The sequence below is a fragment of the Bicyclus anynana genome, chromosome 14 (assembly GCF_947172395.1).
Source record: "Bicyclus anynana chromosome 14, ilBicAnyn1.1, whole genome shotgun sequence".
NCBI lineage: Eukaryota > Metazoa > Arthropoda > Insecta > Lepidoptera > Nymphalidae > Bicyclus > Bicyclus anynana.
In genome coordinates this window covers 7,241,175-7,259,044 of record NC_069096.1, presented here as the reverse complement: position 1 = coordinate 7,259,044, position 17,870 = coordinate 7,241,175, and the positions used below count along the sequence as shown (strand labels likewise).

Genomic DNA, 17,870 nt, shown 5'->3' with positions numbered 1-17,870 from the left:
TTATAGTAACATTTTTTTACTAAGTATGATCTTTTAATAAAGGTAATCAAATACAGTATAATATAATAATATGTCATTATTGATGTAGTTAATGCTGCTGGTTTTTTGCTTACGATTACGATAACGGTTTCTTTTGGGATTTCTGTTGAGCAAAATCTTCTATTAAGTATATATCCTTAGAGTCAATATTTTGAAAGATATTGATATTGTCAGTCCTTCGGGGCCCCCTAAGAATGGGGGTCCTGGGCACAGGCCTCGTGTGCCCTTATGGTAAAGACGGTATTGTTCATACCTTTTGCATTTTTTATTACTGCGGAACAGGAGCGTGTGTCATTAAAATATCAATATTTAGACGCAATTTAGATCTAGTTTAAAACGGTCTCTCGGTTCGTCTTCGACGTAGTTAATAGTTGTTGTAGTATTTTTAATATTTAATTACTAAACTTTTTTACAAAATTACAATTCCTCTACGCACTCTCGTATAAAATTTGAATTTTGAGTTTGACTTTTGAATTTTCGATTTCACTTTGACAGTTGAAGGACGAAGACTGACAGTGTTTGTATTGTTCGGAATCAATTGTACTTTATTATCTTTTAGCTAAATCTTATGGCTAAATCAATATTTATTAGGAGATATATATAAGGAAAAGTGTTTAAGTTACTATAATTTTATTTAATTATAATTTTTTTTTTATAAATACTTACATGACACAGTAATTGCTTTCATTTATCTTTCTGAACAAACATTAACTTTAGAAAGCTTGCTGCAGTATTCATCTAGTTCTTACTTCTTATCAAAAACAAAAAAAAGTAATTATTTATGACACTTGAAATTAATTTAATTTGAATTTGTTATAAATAAGGTGTTTTAATAATAGAGTACATTTAAAAATATAATTTTGCATAATTCTGAAAATAAAAGTATGTAATGTATTTGACATTGACATTTCGATGAACAAACTCTGTAAATGCTCTTTTAGTTACGTAAAATATTTTTAATTTTCTAAATAAGATATTTTAAGTTGTATAGTCAATATTATAGCCGATGTGCTAAAGTTGTAAGTTAAATTATATTAAATTTTCAGTAAAGAGTGTCCGTGTCAAGATTTCGCCCTAAAAAGTGCGCGGTAAAGGTTATTATGTTTCTACGTATTTACGTTGCAGGTGAAAATGCAAGCTATCAAGGCTTTGGGAGCTGCGGCTCCTTCGACCGTTCTTTCGGTTGTAAAGAAAGGAGCATTTGCCCCCATGATAGATCAAATTCGACAAACTCATTTGCCGGCACCCGATCCAAAAGAACGAAGACCGTATTCCCCTTTCCAAGACACTAGCAACATGGCTGAATATGCGGTGGCTCGGCTGGACGACTTGCTGAACTGGGGCAGGAAGGGCTCTATGTGGCCCATGACCTTTGGCTTAGCTTGCTGTGCTGTTGAGATGATGCACATAGCTGCTCCACGTTATGACATGGACAGGTAAGGTAAACTATTGCATATTTACTTACTGAAAAACACTACTGGTTATAAGTAGTTAAAAGGGGTTATTGAAATGAAAATGCTATAAGGAATTTTTCATTTGGTAAAACATTCTTTACCTATACTACAGCCTTTTTTTGATGAGTACTGTTTACCAACAGAGAAATTAGAAATGAAGGTAGAAAATGTATGCCATTTCATAACTAATTTATTTTATATTATGTATGGTTTGTTTATAAAATGTTCTAGACTCTACTATACAAAATATATTAACCATAATATCTAATTGTTCTAAGCTTATTAATCAAATTTATTTTCTTTAATTTAAGAACGAGTTCATTATAATTATTATTAGGTTTGAAATGACTAGTGATTTATACCCTCATTTTTAATTTCTTTGTTGGTAAACAGTATTCATGAAGAAGGGCTGTAGTATAAATACTTTGTTTTATATTAATGTGATCACAATAAAAGAGACAGCTATATTTATGAATATATTAACCCCTCTCATTCTGAGAGGAGACTTGAGCTCAGCAGTGAGCTGTTTATGTTAAACAATAATTTCCTTGACCTTTGTAAACCAATACATTTGACCCTGTCAGGCTGTTAGTAAATCCCACAAATTAAATATAAATCATAGGCTATTATGGCTCCATACCCACAAACAAGAATAATATTGCAGTGCCACCAAATTCTATACAATGTAATGACCAGTCTCTACAAAGTAATATCACAACAATACACAGAGGAAATAAATTATTATATGTATGTAATATTACTGTAAAAATAATGTGATTAACTAGTGGAGTTATTTTTATCTGTCAAGTTCTAGCTAGTCTAGAGGGCCTATAGAGCACAGTCAAATAATTAACTCTGTTTTTACACTTTTACCACATTATAAGAAAGAGCTTAGGTCAATATGTGGGCCCAATGTGGATTGGCAGACTTCACACACACAGAGAATTAAGAAAATTCTCTGGAAAGCAGGTTTCCTCACAATGTTTTTCCTTCACCTTTTGATATTTAATTTCTTAAAATGCACACAACTGAAAAGTGTGAGGTGCATGCCCCGGACCAGATTAAAACCGATGCCCTCTGGAATTGGAGGCAGAGGTCATATCCACAGGGCTTTTTGATAGTAAAGAATATATAATAATTATAGTAACCTTAATATTTTGTTTTTCTAGATATGGTGTGGTGTTCAGAGCTTCACCTCGTCAGACAGATGTGATGATTGTTGCTGGAACATTGACTAATAAAATGGCACCTGCACTCAGGAAAGTTTACGATCAGATGCCAGACCCAAGATGGGTTATATCTATGGGCAGTTGTGCAAATGGCGGTGGCTACTATCACTATTCCTATTCAGTTGTTAGGTAAGAAACAATATACAGTGTAAAAGCTATATAACATCACTAAAGGGACTGTACATTTTTTGCATGATGCTGACAGTAGAGTTTATTGAGGGCTAGTATAATAAAGCAACATTAGAATACACATAGCTGCTTGGTTTTCACTAATTGTGGCACTAACAAAACACTGAATTATTGCTTACTGAACAATTTTGAAAGCCTACATGCATGTGCCATATATCTACAACAGGTCTCTGGAATTCTTTATATGTCTGCTTATAATGTTTAAGTAGAATGTTTAAGGTTACCATAATGAAAACCTGCAACTGATCTATTAACAAGATATACTTCTCTTCAAAAAAAATTTAAACACTACTTGCGGTAGCCTGAACAGTACCTGCTGTTACTATTTTTTTATGAGAAGTATACGAGTATTTGACTATATACCAATAGTACTAGATCTTATTTGGGGACTTACTACCGTCATTCTTATTTTCATGTTCTGATCTTAAGGGTGTGGTTGTTAGTGTTTATTATACTTGTACAGACTTAAGCTTGATTACCAATCTGGTTGATTTGATTAAACTTAATTGTTATTGTTTTTATTTACAGAGGTTGTGACCGTATAGTGCCTGTTGACATTTATGTCCCCGGATGTCCACCCACAGCTGAAGCTTTACTGTACGGAGTCCTTCAATTACAGAAGAAAGTCAAGAGAATGAAGACAGTTCAAATTTGGTACCGAAAATAAAGGAAAACTATTATGTAGATGATGAACATAAATGATATTGCTATTTATTCTCATTTCCGCAGTAACATAAAAAGTAGATGAAAATTTTAATCCCTTTGTGATATTAGTTTTTTCATCATAATATTACAATCAATTTATAGTTACAAGCAAACTATCGTATCCAGTGTTATTTTAAAATAGAGATAATAATAGATCAACTTTGCTTTATTTATTGTTTGCCTTGCATCCTGTTTCTGAAACTCAAATTAACTTACCTGTCTATTAACATATATGTGTAAGATGAATTCATTTAATAATAAAGTAATTGCAGTATCACCAAGTAATTTTGTAACAGTCTTCTAAAATAATCAAATTTTCTTTTTAATAGTCTACCTTGCAGGCATCACAGAAATACAGCGTCCGCGGTATTATAGAATAATACACGGTTTAAAACTAGCTGACCCGGCAATTGCTGTTTTGTTTTCTTTCACCATGCCTCTAAAAGCATTTTTTTTTTTACAAGTATCAGGTGAGATTGTAGTCAAGGGATACTCGACTACAATCTCACCTGATGGTAAGTGATGATGCAGTCTAAGATGGAAGCAGGCTAACTTGTTAGGAGGAGGATGAGAATCCACACCCCTTCCGGTTTCTACACGGCATCGTACCGGAACGCTAAATCGCTTGGCGGTACGTCTTTGCCGGTAGGGTGGTAACTAGCCACGGCCGAAGCCTCAAACCAGCCAGACCTGAACAAATTAAGAAAATCTCAATCTGCCCAGCCGGGGATCGAACCCAGGACCTCCGTTTTGTAAATCTACCACGCATACCACTGCGCCACGGAGGCCGTTAAAACAAAAAAAAAATTATGTCAGTGAAGTGAAGTTACAATGTCAAACATTACAGTCTCAGAATACAGAAAAACACCAGAAGGGGTGATAGCGCAAAGAAGTGAAGCCATTTAAACTACACATTTTATGAGCTAGTACACGACCAAGCGATTACTCACTCTGTGTTTGTCGTGTTGTTTGACGTGCTATACAGGTGACAAATTTAATTAAATTAAGCCGTCTTGTGCTATTCCTTCGTGTAAAAATGCCGTTGGTAAAAAAAAGAAACTGGATAGGATCACATTTCACGTGTAAGTAGCACAAATTAATATTCTTATGATAAATAATGAATAATTTTTACGTAAATTTCGTTGTCATAGAAACCGATGCCTCCATTTTGTAAGTGTTGCCAATGTAATGGTTTTGATTTTCCCTACTTTTAATATTAATCAATGATTTATTATTTAAGTAAAATATTAATCAACTAAATAGGTAGGCATAGGTTCCGGCAAGTAAGTTGAAATAAAATTGCGGTAATCAGCGCAGATAAAGAAAGTGTAAAATAATCTTAAAGCTTTAAAATTTTACAAAGAACAATGGCTTACTATATTATAATAAGTTCGTTCGTTCTTATCTGTTTGTGTGTTTGTTTGCAAATTTGTTTGTTTGTCGGTTGTCATTCAATTTGAATAAGTGATACTAAAATATCTATTTAAAAAAAAAAACAGTCCTATATTTATACCTAAATAAAATCAAAATTGCGCCCATTTTTAAATTTGGGCAGTAACATTAAGCGGTTGTCATTCAATTTTGCAAATAAGGTATAGATAAATAATAATTATATTAATTTTCCAAGCAAGACTCTTAGCAATCACTAGAAAACCGGTCCCACTGTTTTTTTTACCATGTAAGTTAACATTGAATGTGATGAACGAATTATTGTTTTCCTTCTAACATTATGAACCTTTACCACAAAATAGGGAAAAATTTAACAGCGTCATGTACACGCGGGTGGGAAATGCGAAGAGTGCGGGATGTTGCTACAATTTTTGGACACACTGCACGCTATATAATGACATCTAAACGTGGCTTCTGGTGTTTTTCTGTATTCTGAGATTACAGTAAATCTGCAAAATCTCAGTACTGAGTGGGCCTAAGGTCTGTTCTTTAAGGAGCGAGGCCAGAGGCGCTAATATGCAACCAACAAGATAAGCTCGTGCAGAGAAATAGACAAGTCAACCAATTACATCGCTACCGGAAATATCGCTCTTTCGTTGCGTTGGGACGAAAGAGATAGGACTGCGACTATCACGCCGCCATTGGTTGAAATTTTATCTATTTATCTTCGAAAGATATGTCTTGGCACAGGCCCTGCAGCGGATCATTAAAAATTGGCTGATATATTGGTTAATAAAGTATGCATCAAAATATGGTCATTGTTTAACAAACTTCAGATTATTCCAAAAAAGGCAGAATCCTACTAATATTATAAACGCAAAAGTTTGTATGGATGTTTGTTACTCTATAATGCTGCTACTACCAAAGCGATTTTTCTGAAATTTAGAATGGAAATAGATTTTACTCTGAATTAACATTTAACACATACGCTACTTTATCCCGAAAAAATCAATGGTTTCATGAGATTTGCAAAAACGATTTTGATGATATGAATGTTTGTTACTCTTTCATGCCTCGACTACTTAACCGAATTAGCTGAAATTTGGTATTAAGATATTATACAGCATGGATTAACACTATAGGCTACTATACTATTTTGTTCCGGAAAAAATCATGGTTCCCGAGAGATTTGTGAAAACTAAATTCCACACGGAAGAAGACGCGGGCGTCCGCTAATTCATAATAAACTCAGGTTTGTTGTATCAGTACCTAACATCTTCAACCATAAAGTTTCTTCTAGCTGACACTATTCGATCAGTAAGACATTCACTCCATACAAAGTCTTGAAACCTTAGGCCATTAATAAGAATGGTCTAAGCTTGAATCAGATAAAGTTAATTGGTATAAAATGGGATGCTTCTATTTCTTCTTCGGCATTTAAACAAACAAATAAGAAAAAGGAAAGTTTTGTAGCTTTTTAGTAATGCAATATTTGCTGCAACCCTGTTTGATCTTATATCATAAGGAGTTAAGGACATCATATTACTCAGCATATGACATATCATTATCCGCCGATGGACGTCCACTGCTGAATATAGACCTCTTGCATGGACTTCCAATAGTAGGGGAGCCGAAGAGGGGATTTTTGCAACATACGGGAATATACCTTGCTCGTTGTTCAGTACCTCGCAAGGCAACCAAAAAAAGCACGTCAGATTAAGATAAGGTAGGTGAGTTGATAGCTAAAAGATGTGCATTTCGAAAATCTGACGATTTGAGCATAATGGAATGGGAGGGTTCCAAAGTTACAAAATAAAACCCTTATTTCTGTTATTACGAGTACAGTTAATTTTTTACTTATCGCTCATGTTTTCTGATTTCAGTAAGGCGAAGTAATAAAAATCGTCTTTAAAGTCTGTAGTTTTTTTTCCTCACCGCTGAAAGCGAAAAAAGCATAGATTTATGATTCGGTACAAGATGGAAAAAAGTATATATAGTTTTATTCTTTCTATCATCTAATCTACCAAATGCAGTCGGTCCCCATGACGCTCGAGTAACTGCAAAGTCAGCATCCCGGGCTCCCCTGCTATAAGCATAAGGAAAGTTTCTTAGTAATGCAATATTTGCTGCAACACTTTATGATCTTATGTCTTATGGTCATCTCAGCATAAAGGAGTAAGAAAATAAAGCCATGTTGGTATAAAAATCAAAAGTTTTAATGGTATTTTCTGAATCGCACCAAGCTTTCATTTACTTTTAGTATACAGAATGATTTTTGTATAAACTATAATACATTTCTGAGTTACCCTTCACAAAATCATGAAAACACAATCATCAAATGTGCCCTAAAACAGGTTTTTATAATTCACAATTCCAATTTTGTCTGACTTATCGTCCATTAATGTAAGACTTTAATGGCACACATTGAGTTCAATAAGGTAAACGATAAACATATTTTAATTTTATGGAAGCTTCGTTAGCTCAACATGTACTATTATGAAAATAAGTTAGGAAATAGATAACATGATTTTAATTATTACATTATCTAGCTGCAAATACACTACTCTGGGAGTCAGACAAAATGTATTTCACAATATAATAATATCACATATTTTAAATGCATTAAGAAATGTCAACTGTTACTGTAACAAAAAATGTAGATCCTACTACTTGAAAAGTGAAATAAGTATAAATAAATAAATAATCCTCCACTGGTACAATTGAAAATCCATTATGAGATTTTTAACGGAAGTGTAATTTGAACTTCCGATAGAATAATAATTTATGGGTTTTTTTTCTTTTGTATGACGTTAAATAAACCGATTCTATATTTTAACACTAATTTACAGCTAATATTTACATTTTATTTATAGGTATATATAAATATGTATAATTATATCGATAGTGATTCCGATAATCCTATCTTTCACATAATTCAGCGTTTTAATGTATAATTAACTAATTATGGTCACAATAACAACTCGATAGATATTTTCATGTAAATAAACAAGCATTAGTGTACAGGCTGGCGGCGACGCGGGTCGCTCTCGTCCTATATTGCACATGACACCGGCGGGCGCCGGGGGTCCGCAAGCGACGTTACAATAAATAATTCTCTAAACCGATACTGCGAAACGATACACGGAACTAATCGAACTGTCACTCTCGCTATGTACACGGGGGGCGGGGGGGCGGCCGCTATCATCGCGGCTCCTCCTTCTTGAGCAGGTCGAGCGGCGCCAGCGACGGGCCCAGCGGCGCCAGCGGGCCCAGCGCCGGGTGCGCGCCCAGCGGCGGCAGCGGCGCGCCCGGCAGCGAGCGGTGCAGCAGCGGGCCGGCCTTGAGCTGCTGGTGGTGCGCGTACGCGTTCAGCATCTTGGCGCGGTCCTCCTCCGCGCGGATCGCCGCCTCCACGAACGGCGCGAAGCGCATGTGCTGCAGCGGGTCGAACCGGTACGGGTCCCAGTGCGACGGCGGCGGGTAGGCGGGCAGGCCGGGCGGCGGCCGCGGCGGCTCCTTCCGCTCCTCCTTGGGAGCTTCAGGCGCGCCGTTCCGCAGCGGCGAGCGCGTCCGCGCCCTTTCCATCTCGCGTTCGCGCTGCTCGCGCAGCTTGCGGCGCTCGCGCTCCTCGCGCTCCCGCCGCTCCCGCTCCTCGCGCTCGCGGCGCGCGCGCTCGCGCTCCTCGTGCTCGCGGCGCACCTCGGCCGCCGCGGCCGCGGGCGGGCGCACGCCGCGCCACGCGTCGTGCAGCGAGCCCACGGGCGCGTGGTGCATGCCGTGCAGCGACGACAGCGCCAGCTCGCGGCTGTAGGCGGAGAAGCCGAAGGGCGCGGGCGCGGGCGGGAAGGCGCCGGCGCCGTAGCGCGCGAAGGGCGACACGCCCGGCACGCCGAGGTGGCGCTCGGCGGGCGCCAGCGCGGGGCGCGCGGGGTAGCGCACGAGGCCGAGCGGCGCGTGGTGCGGCAGGTAGGGCGCGGGCGGCAGCTCGTAGGGCGAGCGGTAGGCGGGCGGCGGCGGCGCGGGCGCGGGGAAGGCGCGCAGCTTGTCCTTGTCGCCGACGGCGACGGCCGCGCCGCCGGTCTTCTCCTTCTGCTGATGGTTGTAGATCTCCCACGCGATCCGCACGTGCATGGCGTTCCACTTGCCGGTTTTCTGCGCGAGATTGTTTCGATTAGTTTTGTGTCGCAGCGAGCTGCGAACGTGCTAATATAAAACATATAAACCATGTCGCATGCACGAAAAGAAGTGCGAAAGGAAACCTACCGCGAGCGCGGCACGTGGTGGTGGTGGTTTAGTAGCGGAGTCACTTGCGGCCGACACTACGGGCTGTTAACATGAGGCGAGGCAATGTTAATGATGACAGCAAATAAAGAGGGAAGCACTAAGCTAAATGAGAATTCTAAATATATGATAGTAATGAAACATGGGACATTAGTTAAAAAACTACTCTAATACGGACCTTAAAAACCATAGAGAATAAAGTGACAAAGAAATGAAAAAAATAATTATGACACTTAATAAAGTGCAATCTTGATAAATACAATAGAATAAAAAAATATTTGTGATGCAATTCTGATGGCAACGGTTGAATTACCTTAGGAGCGTACGTAGTGAGCGGCGCGGGCGGCACGTAGGGCGCCGTGGGGTGCAGTAAACTTGAAGAATACGGGTAACCGAGACTGAGGCCTGTTCGGTAAAGGGACGTCATTTTTCCAACATCTTTGAACTGAAACAAGGCACAAATTCAATATGTATATTATATTTCAATTTCAGTTTTATACACTTCCATTAAGCATCAATACATTTTGCCGAGTTTTGAGAAAAACAAGACAAGTAGAGTATAATCATCTTTGGCTGGCACTGACAACTAGTGAGATGGTCAGACAACCTTAAACTCTTTCCCTATTGATGGATAACCATCAGAAAAGAAGAGCGTGGGACAGAACAGAATGAAAACTAATAGAGTCTATATTTGGATATTTAATTTGATAAATAACGAATAACTTGAAGTTATTTATTAAATTACAACAATTGTATAGAATGTTAAAAAACAATCCAGAAGACCTGTCTATGTTATAGGAATTTCGTTATTAAAAACAGGAAAAATATCTAAAAGACCTCTTGCAAGACTGAATTTTCTTTTTGTTATTATTTTATTCAGGGTAATAAAAGTGCATTTCTTAAATGATAAGGGCTTCATTAATAGACCTAATTTACAATGCCTTCATACATTCTTAATGATCAGATGAATTTTTTTTTACATACTTTACATAATTACTTACTGTATATTATGCAACATTTAATTCAGAACAATGGGATAATTACCAAATGAAAATGTAGTCAATTCTTTTATTTCTTTATTCAAAATGAAAAAGTATCATATGCCACTGCACGCAATTAGCGATTGTAGCACTCTGTAATTGGGTGTGCAAAATCAAAAACACTCATACTACAAATAGTTTTCTCTATCAATCCGTTTAATTTGTGACACATTCACCAGACTATTCCCCAAAGAAAATGTCAGTAAAGATGTTTAACTATCCTACAATGGCTCCTATAACATGGCAGTGGCATAAATAGCCAAGTAAGTATAGCTTTCTATTCCCCAAAGAAAATGTCAGTAAAGATGTTTAACTATCCTACAATGGCCCCTATAACATGGCATTGGCATAAATAGTCAATGTCATGTCAGTAAAGAAGTTTAACTACAGTAGCATATAAGACTCACCAGCGGTGCGTGGGGCATCAGCAGTTGATGCGGATGGTGCGGCGCGTGTGGCGCGTGCGGTGCGTGCGGCGCGTGCGGGGCGTGCGGCGCGTGCGGGGCGTGCGGCGCGTGCGTGGCGGGCGGGTGCTGGTGCACGTGCGTGTGCTGGTGCTGGTGGTGGTGCAGCTCCGTGCGCACGCCCACCGCGCCCGCCGCCGCCAGGAACCGGTTGTCCAGCTCCCGCCGGAGGAGATCCGCACCAGGACCTGGAATTTACGTTATTTATATCAAATCAAATCGTTGTTTATTTTATTTATTTATTATTTAAGCAATACCATTTATATTTTACGTTATACTTTCATTATACAGGGAGTCCCGTAATTAATGGATAAAACGCAAACGCAAAACTAGCGGTCGCCCGCGTGGAATTTAACTTTTCACAAATCCCGCGGGAACCATGGATTTTTCCAGGTTGAAAAGTAGTCTATGTGTTAATCCAGAATAAAATCTATTTCCATACCAAATTTCAGTAGCTGCAGCTTAAAGGAGGAGGAAAGGACAAAATACTTACCCACACACACACACACAAACTTTCACCTCTTTAATATTATTGTGTTATTTTAATTTACAAGTTTCCTTGATTCCAATCTAACCTGATGGTAAGTCATGATGCAGTCTAAGATGGATGCAGGCTAACTTGTTAGGAGGAGGATGAAAATCCACACCCCTTTCGGTTTCTACACGGCATCGTACCGGAACGCTAAATTGCTTGGCGGTACGTCTTTGTCGGTAGAGTGGTAACTAGCCACGGCCGAAGCCTCCCGCCAGCCAGAAAACAATATGCTTTACTCACTGGTTTGAAATAGTGACTCTGCAGAGAAGGGGTTGGGGTTAGGCGGAGGCAGCGGCGCTCCGAACAGCGGCGGCGCGGGCGCAAATCCGGCGCGCTCTGCGCCTGTGGACCTGCTGGAAGATAACGATACCATAAGTAACTATATACATGTATGTATGTATGCACTATACATATTAACTAGCTGACGCTGCGCGGTTTCAGCTGCGTGGGTCCTGTTCCCGTAGGAATATGGGGATAATATATAGCCTATAGCCTTCCTCGATAAATGGGCTATCTAACAATGAAAGAATTTTTCAAATCGGACCAGTAGTTCCTGAGATTGGCGTGTTCAATCAAACAAACTCTTCAGCTTTATAATATTAGTAATATTATATTTGTACAAAATGTAAAATTCCAATACATTGTTCGGAATGACTGTTCAGAGTAGGCAGGGGGTTATTGCATCTATGAAGGAATGTGTTCTAATCTGAATTCATCGGAAGCCGTCACTATCTTCGGGCTTCCCTTCTTGTAGGACTTTTTGCATTCTACTTTTATACATCACTCAATCAATATAGATTAGCAGGTTTATGGTGATGATATCAAACTCTTTAATAAGCACTATTACATGTTAAGTATAATAATTTCTGGGACTAATGGCTTATTCCACCAACTTCCCAACTCCAGTAGATATCAAATGGAAAATTGAAGAAAGAAAGCTTGCTTCAAGTCCATCCTAGGATCGAGTCCTGGATCCAGCTTTTGAACAACAAAACAAACAAGGTTGCTGCCAGATATGTTTCGGTAAATGCTTTTATGGGGTTAGCCCATCAATATGTAAAAGTTATTATATTCAACCATGTCTGGGAACAACCATTTCTTATTTACCTGGCTACAAAATAATGCAATTAACATGTCATATAATTTGCTGTTGTACTGTTCTGATATACATCGCAAATACTGCAGATTCATCATTGTTAACCGATGAACGCCCGGTGCTGGACACAGGCCTCTTGTATGGACTTCAAAACATCACAGTCTTAAGGCACCAGAAGCTGTGGTTAATGTCTATCTATAAAGAGCCTCAATAGCTCATCATCAAGGGGTGGTGGTTTGATCCCCGCCCCATTGGTCTATTGTCGTACCCACTCCTAATACAGTCTTTCCCGACTACTTGGAGGGAAATGGGAATATTGATCATATTTATAAATATGGCAAATATTCTTTTCAATAAAAAAAAAAGGTTAATGCCCAAAATTACCACACTGGGCATGTGGGTTTGGTCATAGCAGGCCACCAAACCTGTGCCATTATTTCAATTCTAGTCCGTGGCTAGCTATACCACTATTTGACGGTTAGCAGCGGTTATACTCACGTTACCCCCCAGTGCGCGGGCGGCTTGGCACTGGAGCTAATGCTAGGCACGGTGGGCACGGGCGCCAGGGAGTGGGCCAGGTGCGGCGCGGCGGGCGTCGGCGCGGTGGGCGTGGGCGCAGCCAGCCCAGTCAGCGAGCTGAGCCCCGTAGACAATGGACCTAGTGCACTTGAAACGCCTAACGTTGGAACTGGACCCTGGAAATGTGGCACATTGTTATAATCAATGTAATTTAATAATGTGTTTTTAATTTTAAAAACTTACACGGGATAATCTTAATTATTAATTTAAAAAGTCATACAAAATTTAAAAACTGGGTATATATTGAAACAGCAAAACTGCACATCTACAATTATGCACACACTAATAATGTTTGATAATCGTGTTGTTTAATAATGTTTGACAATCGTGTTGTTGAAACAACACGATTATCGTTGCTGCTCTGTGTGGGATACTTTTATTAACCGACTCCAAAAACAATTCTCCAAAAAGAGGTTCTCAATTCGACGCGTATGTCTTTATTTTTAATTTTCTTTGTTTATGACTTAATTATTGGCATAATTTATTTTTATTTTTATTTTTGCTTGATTCAATGGTGTAATAAAAAAATAGGTTTCAATGCACTGTAGTAGCAAAAATATCGACTTTTTGCGTTTTGAGAAAGATGCCAGTTATTTTCAAAACTTTTATTTTAGGTGACTTATCAGGTCTCATACGAACCCCAGAAAAATATATTTTTTTTTAATGTTGACGCAGTGAACGTGTTAAACTAGAATGGAGATCAGCTTACAGGTAAAGGTGCTGGTAAGGGTCCCGCGAGTGGGGCCACGAGCGGCGCGGGCATGGGCGCCGTGAGCGCCGACGAGACCACGGGCGCGGCGCCTGTGCCGCCCGACGCGGGCGTGCTGCGCGACAGACTGCTGATGTTGCTGCTGAAACCAATCGGTCATCACATTATAATTATTATAAAAAAAATATTTTAACCAGCTGGAGAGCTGGTAGACACTTGAGTAGGTACGAGTATTTGAGGCAGGCTGAATTATGGACAAGTTCCTTTCCTAGTCCTATCACAGAACTGGACACCTGGCTTGAATTCCAAAGTGAGATTTTTGTTTCTTGCTGTAATATACTGGAGCCAATTTGTAATTTTGCACACACCTTTAAACTGAATATTTAAAGTGTTAAATAACCTGGTTTATTTATTTTATACTTTTACTCTTTAAATATTCAATGGTATAAAAATCAATTTCAGAGCGTTTGCCTCAACTACCTACCTGAAAATGCCGATCGATTAAGACAATATATTTAAAATAATGTAATTTTATTACCAACTAATTTAAATTAACATTAATCCAAGGTGTCAAGTAAAAGGTGCACTTTAGTCTGCACGATTAGAGCCTCCATGTTCTCATTGCAGTCTCAGCTGAAAAAGTTGCAGCATAAGGATGATACAGCATTGTTTGCAACTGCAACTCTGGTTATATAATTAATTTAAGGTTTTACATACATAATATGTTCCTTAAATATTACATATAAACCTAAATTATTATATGTTGTCTGTTTTCCTTGATTCAACAACTTGGAAAAATTTAAAACAAGACTAGACAATGAAAATGCCTTTTTCCATCTTAGGTCAAATCTATGCAAACACAAGTTAGCTTTCATATTCACTCGCGTATTTCTTGTTTCTGTGGGAACACAGGAATAAAATAATATATTCATCTGGGATTATGTAGGATTATAATGGAGAAAGAATTTTTCAAATCAGTCCAGTAGTTTCAGAGCTTATTCAATGCAAACAAATATTCAAATAATTTCTCTTTAAAGTTTAAAGGGAACAAAAATATTCCATTTTGTAGGATAGGTATTAATCAGACAAAAATTTTAGAACATTTCCAAATGAATGGTTATTTGGTATCGTCTAGAAGTTGTTACTACAGAAGCCTAATATATATATCATATCGCAGTAATAAGTTCAATCAAATTACAGGGATTAAAAAGTTATCTGAAGGAAGAGTGGTAAACCGGGCACATACAATAAAGTCAGATGAGATTGATATTATGGCTTCCTTACAAGAACTAAGCTGATTAAGCCTACGCTTTGAAGCTTACAACATAAAACCTTTTTGGCCTTGTTTTAGTAATAAATACAAGATTAAATGCAGGTCAGGAACGTAAATAATTGAATTGATAAATTATAAATTGAACATTATTTGAATGATGATGATGAATTCATGTTTCCCGAGGGATTATTGAAATAACATTTGGAATACTTTTATCCCGGAAAATGAGTTCTTGTGGGTTGTGAGAAGAATGACGGAAAAAGAAATTTATTAATGTTTTAATTGCATAGATACATCACATCACAACATATCACACTAATATCATCACACCACACTAATATAATTATTATGGGGAAAGTTCGTGTGTACTTTGTCTGTACTGTACTGTGTGCGTTCTTGATGTCGCAACTATTAAATCAATTTTGCTAAAGCAAAAGCAAAGTTCCCCGATATTAGATTTAACATATTTTAAAAATTCAATATACCGAAAAATAACACGTTAAATTGTAATCAGTATTTTCAGTTCACAATTTGACGGTAGATTATAATTTCACGAATGAGTTTATAAACTAACCTATTTTACAATCTAACGGTGACATATATATAGAGAGACAGATCAACAAAGGCATTACCTGAAACTCTCTCGCTCCCTGCTTGGGCTGTGACCCCGAGGCGAGTATGAGAGCGGTGCGTGTACCCCCGCCGCGCCCAGTGAACCCGGCGTGTGGGGCCGCACGCCTTTCGGCGTCTTGGGGGCCACCAGCGGCGATGCCGACAAGCTTGTCCGCTGCAAATAGCAATTTTTTTGTTGAAATTGCTTTATTGGCTCAGAATTAGCCCTTTTGAGCCTTTGCAAACTTCGAGTCCGCTCTGAACACGAGGCGTATGACTGTGGAATGTACAAAACAGTTCTCTGGGAGGCTATTATATCTGCGCAGTTCGCTATGTTAAACTTCAGAGCGGACTAGTTGTTTGTCTATAGGTATTATATGATACAGTAATAGGACAAACACGGTGATTTATGTAATTTACTAACTGTTGTTTAAAAAATGTCACAGAAAATTTATATTAATTGAAAAATAAAATTTTAAATTATAAACAACATTATTGGAGGTGATTTTTAATTGAGGCTAGTTTTTAATCATGATTTTTTCAGCCAATAAAATACTATAAGGCGTAATTACTAACCGTGTCAGCAGTATTTCTCGGTGACGCGGCGGACGGCGGTAGGTAGGGGCTGTGTTGGAGAGTGGGCGCGTAGGGAGCGTACAAGGCGGGGTAGGAGCCTGCCGCGTACACGGCCGGCGGAGGGTAGCCATTCGTCACCATCGCAGAACTCACGGTGGCACTTTCAGTTCGCGCCGGCATCTCATTGATAGCGGGTAATTGCCTGGAGTCCACTACGGGCGGCACTATTGGTGGCACTATCGGGTGACTGCTTACACTACTGCTACTGGACGCCGGAGTTAACACGGTCGGTGCGCTCGAAATCGGAACGGGGTCTATGTTCATAGGCTGATGTAACGACACCGCCGGCGCTAAGGCCGCCGGGTGCGGAGGCAAACTCAACCCTGGGTGCTTTATACTCGGCGTGAAACTTGATATTGTACTTGTGGTCGTGGTGCTCGATAAATGCGGCGAGCTGATGTGGTTCGGCGTCGACGTCGCCGATGGGTTGGAACTGCTCATCGGAATATTCGCGTGGCTCATAATACTGTGACTCAGAGGATGACTGAAATGCATAGCGGCCGGTGGATTCGATGCGGAAGTGGGCGGCAGGTGATTGGCAGATATGTGGTTCGCCACACTGAAAGCCGTGTGGTGCGAGGGTCGATTCGGATACATCGGCTGCACGGAATGTTTCTGTAAACTCGATTGACCCGGGAAGGGTACCGAATGGCTGTGAATACTGGAACTTATACTCGAGTTTACATGACTAGACCCGATAGACGGGGTAGGGTAGGGGCGGGAAATGGGGGCCACCGGAGACATCGGTCGGCCGGAAGATATTTGACTCGGAAGACTGGTAGGAGTGGACGCGGGCGGCGTCTGCGACGCGACGCTTTGCGGCACGCCGTTTGACACGATGCGGTTGGGGAACGAGGTAGGAACGGAAGGATGCACCTGGGTCTGCGCCGGCGACGCGTTCCGCACGTCGTGGCCGGGTATCACAGGGTGGGGTTGCGAGTGGGGGACGCGATTCGGGAGACTAGGGTGCGTGGTCGGGGTCGCCGTGGGCGCCAGGTGCGGCGGGTGCGGCGGGCGCGGCGCGGGATGGTGCGCGTGGAGGTCGAGCGGCGCGTGCGGCGGCTCGGGCGGCGGCGGCTCGGTCCGCGTCTCGTGGTTGGTGTGCCGGTAGTCGGGCAGCGCCGCGGCCGCGTGCGACTGGTAGGCGGTGTGCGTGGGGAAGAGCGGCGAGGGCGCGGGCGGCGCGGGCGGGGCGGGCGTCGGGCTGTCGGCGGCGGCGCGCGCGCCCGGCTGCAACTTGTTGTTGTTGTTGGCCGGGCGCTCGGGCGTGTCGGGCCCGGCGGCGCCGACGGGCCGGGCGGGCACTTGCGTGGCGGCCTGGCCGTCGTGCGCGGGGATGTGCGCGCCGTTGTTGCGGTGCGGCGTGTCGGCACGGAAGGGTGGCGGCGGCAGCGCGGGCGGCGGCAGCGCAGCGGGCGCGGGCGACGGCGCGGGCTGCGGCAGCGGCGCGGGCGCGGGGCTGGCGCTGCCGCCGACGGGCGCGCGCGACAGAGCCAGCGCGCCGCCGCTGCCGCCGCGCGCCACCAGCTCGTTCTTGCCGCCGCCGCCCGCGCCTGCGCCCACACCCGCGCCCACACCCGCGCCCGCGCCCGTCACCCGGAACAGAGAGCCGGCGTCCGACGCCTGGAAACAAACATATC

At 41.2% G+C, this 17,870-nt stretch overlaps 3 protein-coding genes across 11 annotated transcripts in view; 1 reads left to right on the top strand and 2 right to left on the bottom strand.

The window, feature by feature from the left end:
- LOC112044468 (cell cycle checkpoint protein RAD17) overlaps positions 1-539 on the bottom strand; it is a 9,084-nt gene extending 8,545 nt beyond the window's left edge. The window contains exon 1 of one of the 2 annotated variants that reach the window (XR_008251446.1): positions 293-539. Coding sequence is in view for 1 of the 2 variants with exons in the window: in XM_024080333.2 (XP_023936101.2) it covers positions 293-301 (9 nt within the window). In the remaining variant the exon portion in view is untranslated. The remainder of the gene's footprint in view (positions 1-292) is intronic. The other variant, XM_024080333.2, reaches the window with a different exon arrangement.
- A 369-nt stretch (positions 540-908) lies between these two features.
- Positions 909-4,026, top strand: LOC112044434 (NADH-quinone oxidoreductase subunit B 2). The gene is made up of 4 exons (XM_024080274.2): positions 909-1,058; positions 1,165-1,475; positions 2,663-2,851; positions 3,440-4,026. The coding sequence occupies exons 2-4, from the start codon at positions 1,171-1,173 to the stop codon at positions 3,576-3,578; spliced, it is 633 nt and encodes a 210-aa protein (XP_023936042.1). The 5' UTR covers positions 909-1,058; positions 1,165-1,170; the 3' UTR covers positions 3,579-4,026.
- Positions 4,027-7,199: 3,173 nt separating this feature from the next.
- Positions 7,200-17,870, bottom strand: part of LOC112044467 (fibrosin-1-like protein) — a 111,329-nt gene continuing 100,658 nt past the window's right edge. For 5 of the 8 annotated variants that reach the window (XM_052885477.1, XM_052885479.1, XM_052885480.1 and 2 more), the window contains 9 exons: positions 16,171-17,853; positions 15,615-15,769; positions 13,710-13,851; positions 12,920-13,116; positions 11,566-11,678; positions 10,734-10,978; positions 9,600-9,731; positions 9,269-9,331; positions 7,200-9,157 (listed from right to left, as the gene is read on the bottom strand). In XM_052885477.1, coding sequence (XP_052741437.1) covers positions 8,207-9,157; positions 9,269-9,331; positions 9,600-9,731; positions 10,734-10,978; positions 11,566-11,678; positions 12,920-13,116; positions 13,710-13,851; positions 15,615-15,769; positions 16,171-17,853 — 3,681 coding nt within the window. In that variant the 3' untranslated portion in view covers positions 7,200-8,206. The remainder of the gene's footprint in view (positions 9,158-9,268; positions 9,332-9,599; positions 9,732-10,733; positions 10,979-11,565; positions 11,679-12,919; positions 13,117-13,709; positions 13,852-15,614; positions 15,770-16,170; positions 17,854-17,870) is intronic. The other 3 variants (XM_052885476.1, XM_052885475.1, XM_052885478.1) reach the window with 3 other exon arrangements.